We start from the raw sequence: 7,218 nt of genomic DNA, 5'->3' as shown, positions 1-7,218 counted from the left end.
GGGCAATGTTTTTGAGGTGGAAAAAGGCGGTCCTGGTGATGTGATTTATGTGGTGATTGAATTTGAGCTGACTGTCAAAGATGACTCCGAGGTTGCGGATGTGAGGGGGGGGGTGGCTGTCAATGGTGAAGTTTAAATTCTGGATGGTTTTGGTACGGGATGGGGGGCCAATGATCATGCTATATAAATGCTGCTTTGAGCTCCATATCCTGATTTACATCCTGTCCTGATGTTCATGATTCAAAGTGACACCAGCCGTTAACTCCACTTGTCTTCCTGTCTGTTTGTGTTTGCTTCAGTTTCAGTGGAGGTGTCGCTTCATCAGCGCCTGAATCCCTCTGGGGGAGGAGGGAGTGAGTCTCTGACTACACCCAGCATCAGTGCACCCTGCCTGGGCTGCATGCTGCGAGCCGACCCCCTTTCTCCTGCTGGACCGAGTCAAAGCTTACTCTCCTTAGAGAGGATGACTCCACAGCATAATACTCTCGCTCAGGACTCTCCCCCTTTCTCCCCCCACTTCCTTTCTTTCTCAGCGTAAGTGCCTTGACTCAGGATGTGTCTGTAATCCCTCTAAATTGTGCTCTTCCCCCTCAACTTTTACCACTTTTCCAAATTCTGGAAATCAAAGTTGTTTTTGCTCTGGATGAAGGAAAATTAGGAGTGTTCTCCGGCCTGAATAGAACAGAACTGTACGGGACCTGAGAAGAGGTCAAAGCTAAGCTGTTTGTCTGCGCCTTGCCAGAATTCACCTTCGCTATTCCTCTTTCTCCGTCTTTTAGCCTGAGCCTAAGACTGTTTTGAGGCATTCTGTCTCTCCAGTTGTGGCGGTTATTAATGTGGCCGCTGAGTGATCGCAGGGACCGTTACGTAGCCTGCTGAAGGACCCTGAGGCACAGGTGAAGGGCAAACAAGCCCTTTCCTCCAAAAGGTTTTATCATGATCATTTCAGCTTTTAAAAAAAAGGTATTTGTTTGTTTGTACGGCATATGATCTTCTGCATATGCAAATCAGCTGTTCTGTGCTCTGTGAGAATTTGAGGTCATTATTTGAAAAAATACATCAGCCCTATCTGTCATTGGATGGCCTACAGCTGATCCCACTTTGAGTATAAACTCAATCATGAAAATGTCTGTCCTTCAAATCACCATATTTTCATTATTTCAATCATTCTTAGCATTTGTGTAACATATGAGATTCTTCAAATTCATACTTTTATAAAGAATCATTAAGGTGGAAGAGATCACGTTTGGGCACGGTCGTCTGAGCAGCATCCACAGATTGTAAGATGATTTATCGATAGATTGTAATAGTGGTCCACATTTGACAGGAAACAGGTGGAGAGGATTCCTGAATGGCCGTCTCTCAGCTCAGTTTTTGACTGGCTGCCCTCGTAAATCAGCGGGTCTGATGCAGTTCAACATCTGTCGGAGGAGATGGTCACAAGGAGACGAGGGAAAACGGGGCGATTATGACGCGGGCCAGATGGCCATCTGCCTGAGATTGAAGAATAGATTTGTCTCCGAAAAGTAATTTGGAAGATGGACATAATCCAGGCTTGATGATAGCGGGGCGAGTAAGCCCACGTCAGTGATGCGATAACGAAGACGGTGGTGCTGCGGAGCGCTGAGCCCTCGGCACCGTCTGCCAGATTGTTATCTATTTATAGCTCCAGGATCAGCACCAAAATATCCTGATCAAATACAAGTGCAGAAGCATTAAAATCTGACCCAACGTATTTAAAAAAGAACCACTTGATCATCCTAAAGTCCAACAAATAAAAACTAGACAATGTGTTCCACCTTTTTCTGAAAAAAAGAAATAATCAATCAATGAGCGCTCAGACCATTCCTCTTCCTCACCAGCAGAGATGTTAGCTAACCAGGTCAAGGACACTCACTTTTCTTCACTCATTGGCCAGTTTCTGCTGCTGTGGCTCATATATATATTTAAAATAAATTATTTAAAATACAATGCATAATAAAAAAAAAACTGAAGTAGTAGAAGTCAGTCATTGCAGTGTAATAAACTGTAATTTGATACTGTTGACATGTGCGGGATATTTAAATAAAGGCACAGTGTAAGCTGCAGCAGCCACTCTGTGTGAGTTCTGTTTTTAAAATAATAATTTTATTAAAGTTTCAGCTGAAACTGCTGTCCTTCTTTTCCCTCAGCGTTGAGAGTTTTCCCGCCATAAATTGCTGCAAGTGTATTCTAATGGTTGATTCCTTATGTGAATAAAAGCTATGTTTTATTAATGTGTGGCATTGATGCCCTGTCAGTGAAGGCCAACGTCTGTCTGAAATATGCTGCACCACTCGATGTACTTCGGTAAATTTGGACAATGAAGATGTTTGTATTCTTCCGTTTTTTTCCTTGTTGTCCTTTTTCTTCTGAACTGTGATCTACTGTATGTCCGGTGAATGAATTTCATGGGTTTGTGTCTGTGTTTCTGAACCATCTTGCGCTGTGGATCATTTAGATTTTTATTGTATTTCACTTTGCCTCTATGGGTCAAACTTGTTTTCTAATTATATGGTGAAGCATCAATACTTGAAAGTGTGAAACTGCTGAAGCTTTGGCCTGTGTGTGAGAATGTCTGTCGGCTGTGGGAGTATTTTTGGTAGTGCACTAGACTTTTCAGTTTTTGTTTTTTTCTTGTTTCATTTCAAATGGTATTTGTAATTGATTGTTTTATCCACTCTTGCATTTTGTAATGTGTCTGAATTGTTATTATTTCTGGTGTCATTTCACCTTTGATGAGTACATTTGAGTTGAACCAGCATACATGGAGTTATGCAGTAGTCACGGTATTTTCTTTCTGCTCGTCCTCTTACTTTTACTTGAACATGATGTCTTTTTGTTTTGATTCCTTGTTTCTGTTGGTGGCAGTATGCCTGAAGTGAGTAGTGGTGACCTCCCGTGTTGTCCCCCCTTCTCCCCCTATTCTTGCACTGGCTCTGCCCAGACGCCTTTTCGCTGTATAGGCTACAAATGCTGATGCAATGAGCTGCCAGAAATGGCAAAAAAATGGTTTATTATCACATAGTTTAATAAAAATCTATTATGGCAGTATGTTAAGTCTCACTTGGATATTGCATTATTTCTGTTGTGTGAATCTGGAGCATGAACCGTGTGATGATGGAGAATAAAGCCCAGTGAACCACGAGTTAACAATAATTAATATTAAAAAAGCAAGGCAGGAAACACATTCCGGAAAAAATGCAAATTAAACGGTAATGAACGATTATTTTATGATCTGTAGAAATGTTGCTTTATAACTTTTGATAAAAAGAAAGAGGGGAAACCACAAGAATGAGTTTCAAGTAAGCGCTGCTGTTATTTTCAGCATTTTAACATGAGGCGCATTAAGTGTTGAAAGAAAGTGTCTTATGTAGATGCTATCAACAAGGAAACAGTTTAATTCTGCTTCATTGGAATGCAAAGACCATTTCATATTTGGCTATCCTTTTTTATAAATGTGTAAATTCCCTAGAGAAAAATAAAGCCAATGAACAAGAACTTTTTACTCGTTCTATACATAAATAGTTATTATTGTCGTTCTGATTTAGGATATATTTTCTACAATCCATGTTGAAGAGATGACTGAGCCTTTTTCTAATCTGCATGTATCGTTTAACCATGTTTACTGTAAGTTCCTCAGGGAAGTAGCACTTTATTACGACCACACCTAAATGACTGAGAATTTAGCGTGAATTGTCCTACCATAGATGTGTCACACAAGTGAGGTATTTGGAAAACCCCCCAATCCAAACTTTTCCTTTATCTGACGCACCTAAAGCCGGAATAAAAATAAAGGCTCTTCCTTCCTTCCAATCTGAAGGAAGGGTTGTCTTTTATGGTTTTTGGTTTAAGGGTCAGATAGGGAGGAAATAATAAACAGCGCTCTGGGAAATGGCAAATATTTTCTATTTGCGTTTAAGCCGGTCTGGAGCTGTGTGCTACTTAAAGGGGAATTTGAGACACCTGCTTTCATACAGATTAAACCACTACCTAACAAAGTGCCAAATGTCACGAAATGATCCTAATCTAAATAATGAGGCACCAAAGTTTCCCAGAAACATGATTCAAGCTAAAGTCTCCCTTTTTATTATCTTCTGTAAACAAGGCCATGACGAAAGGCACACTTTAAAAAGTTGATGTTGAAACATTGGGCTTACATTCATTTCCTGTTTTTTGACCTTACTAACCCTTACGGTAAACTCCATATATTTACAAATCAAAGTTCAAAATAATGTAACTTTTTCATTTGGAAATACCTGTTTGTATGCACATATCAACCCACGCGTGCTCTGTCATCTGGTAGTACGCTCTGTAAATGTGGATTCTATCAATGTCTGTGTCACTGAACACAATTTGAACCAAAGTGCCTGTCAGAGGTCAATTTGCACCACTGAGTTTCAAAGCCTAAAGTCACATGTAATGACAGTTGTTAAGGATAACATATTTTTTAATTCAAATCAAGCTAATGGAACATGACACAATAACAGAAAAAGTGAAAATTAGTTCAGTCTGTTTCTTTCAACCCTTTCATCTCACCCATTTTGAAACCAAACACTAGGGGATGCTAAAGTCCGACATCTAAATAGGCCACAAAAGTGGCTTTAACATCTGTGGCAAAAGAGCAATTTGGTGAAATTTGTCATATACAATATAATGTGTGTTTATATTGAAGTCCAGTCAGTCTAAAGTTCACTGTGTCCGACCGTGTCTTTTGGTGAAGGTGCTGAGGGTGCTGGTCGTTGTGGTAGTGGGGTTCAGGATGACGTGATCCCGCATACAGCGCATATTCCCAGTGCTGAACACACACTGCAGGGGCCATAACACAACCACGATGAGCAGCACGATGAGCACCATGAAGAGCACCAGCCTCTTCCAGTCCGCCAGCCGGGCCAGCAGCCCAGGAGTCCGGGGCCCCGTCTGGATCGGAGCGTCTATCACCTTGCTGGCCCCAATGTCAATGCAGATGCAGAAGGACGAGGGGCTTTCAGAGGAGCCCAAGCTGGGGTCTTGCTTGGAGCTTTTGTAGCACAGCTTCTCCCCCTCCAGCCACACCGGCTCCTCCTGCTGCTGGTGGCTGGGCAGTTTGCAGAGGACCTCTCGGCTGGTGGTGAGGGCGGGGGGGCCCTGCTCAGGCAGCATTGTGGGGTGGCGGCAGAAGGGGCATAAGAGGCGGGGGCTGCCACCGGAATCCTCCTGGTCACTCAGCGAGACGGCCATGAGGCGGGAGAGGCACTCCAGGCAGAATGTGTGGGTGCAGTCCAGCTGCTTGGGTGTTTTGAATACATTGTCGTAGGTGTTGTAGCAGATGGAGCACTCCGGCTGGCTCATGATTGACACCTTCTTTTTCAGCTCTCCAGGAGAGATTTGAGGGGCGACCTGCATTTGCCAAATCTGCGGTTCCATCTTCAGGAATATTTAACCCTCCTTTGTCGAGTCCCCTCTGGACTTTTCGGCTCTTTCTTACTTTTTCTTGATCTGTTCTTAACTTCAGAATTATCTGAAAAGAAAACAGACCACATGTACAGGTTAGTTTTCATATCGAAGGTATCTTGCTGCTTCTATCATAAAAACTGCAACATAATCCCAACATGTAAACAAGATTTACCGGTAGTACATCCTTGCACATGTTATAAAGCCCATTTTACCCTCATACAGTTACTAACACTTAGATGAGCTAATAAGGTTTTAGTCTGTCAATGAGTATTTCCCTCACAGGTGTGATGCCAAGTGGGATGAATGAATGTGTGTGTGTGTGATATTGAGGAACTGAAGCAACAGTCCAATTAAATGAGTCAGTGAAATGGCAACAAAGGAACGGGAAGGTCAATGTCCATCCCATAAATATGAAGGGGCACACACACACACACACACACACACACACACACATTGTGTTATTGTGTATATAACACTTAGTTATTTATAGAACACAATAAAAGATTTTCCAATCATGAGACCTGAACAGGAAATGCTAAAGGCTAGCCATATCCCGGACCCTTTATTTCCAGAATGAATGATTGAAATTGTAAAACTCTGACCAAGTATTGGTCAGTACAGATTTGGTATTTTAGTGTTGACCGGTGTAACGTTGACTGGTAAATGTTTCATNACCCCCCCCCCTCTCGCTCTCTCTCTCGCTCTCTCTCTCGCGCGCGCACGCACGCACGCACGCACGCACGCACACACACACACACACACACACACACACACACACACACACACAGGAAGTTGACTTTATTAGGTTTCAGTGAGCTGCAAAGGGATAACTTACCCAATAATACGAATTTGTTGTAGATAACGATGCACAGTTCACATTAAAGGTGTCACTAATTTGAAATGGGCTCTTAATGAAATGAGAAGATATCCAGAAGGCTTGTTTGCTATGAAAGGTTCATTACTGTGAATCCAACTGTGAGAATTCCTTGAGAGGACAGACTGATCAAACTGCTGTTTTTTATTTTGTGATGATGCAATGCATTACACACAATACATAATTCAACCTCTTCTCCACATACCAGAAATATCATACACATTATTTTACTGAAATTCTATTTAATATACTTGATTTTTTAACCAGCCACATTTGAAATACAATTAAGTGGAACAGGATATCAACATCACTACCAAATACCCCATCAGGTGTAGTTTATTTGTAGAATAACAGCTCCTCCAGCTGCCCACATCCCCATTTTCCAGAGAGAACATCAAGGACATGACCTGAGTTTCATTAATAATAGCTAGGCTTCGCTATGTGTGTCTTTAAATAGCATAAGAGCAAAAACAGTTCCTGATGTGATTGGTAGGCTACCAGTTGCTGATACAAATGTTGCGATAATGACCTTATACATATTTGTATTCTGTGACATCTCGTTTACATTGTGGGTATAGAGCATGGTGATAAGTGTGAGCCCTCATGACTTAAAGAGGCCCTATTGTGCTTTTTGGGATTTACCCTTTCCTCTCCTACACACTCCCCCTGCCTGAAACACCTTGATAATAGTCCTTTTTTACATTTGCGTTATATAGTGACATCACTATGTAACACTCAAGCTTCTATTGGCTTCATACATTGTATGTGATAGGCTAATGGGCGGGAAATCTCTCAGCGGTTGACCAATCACAACAGAGCCTGCCAGCTAACCAATCAGATAAACAATATGAATTAAAAATAAAGCACTTTTTGAACATCCAAGCATGTTA

General features: G+C 41.8%; 1 protein-coding gene across 1 annotated transcript; it reads right to left on the bottom strand.

Annotated features, from left to right (window-relative positions):
* Positions 1-974: 974 nt before the first annotated feature.
* Positions 975-6,120, bottom strand: rnf223 (ring finger protein 223). The gene has a single exon (XM_010795127.1). The coding sequence runs from the start codon at positions 5,422-5,424 to the stop codon at positions 4,711-4,713; it is 714 nt and encodes a 237-aa protein (XP_010793429.1). The 5' UTR covers positions 5,425-6,120; the 3' UTR covers positions 975-4,710.
* Between the last annotated feature and the right edge of the window lie 1,098 nt (positions 6,121-7,218).

This window comes from Notothenia coriiceps, unplaced genomic scaffold (genome assembly GCF_000735185.1).
Source record: "Notothenia coriiceps isolate Sejong01 unplaced genomic scaffold, NC01 NC01_scaffold00037246, whole genome shotgun sequence".
In the NCBI taxonomy this organism is placed as follows: Eukaryota; Metazoa; Chordata; class Actinopteri; order Perciformes; family Nototheniidae; genus Notothenia; species Notothenia coriiceps.
The sequence above is the reverse complement of the archived record's forward strand: the minus strand, read 5'-3'. Positions and strand labels throughout refer to the sequence as shown.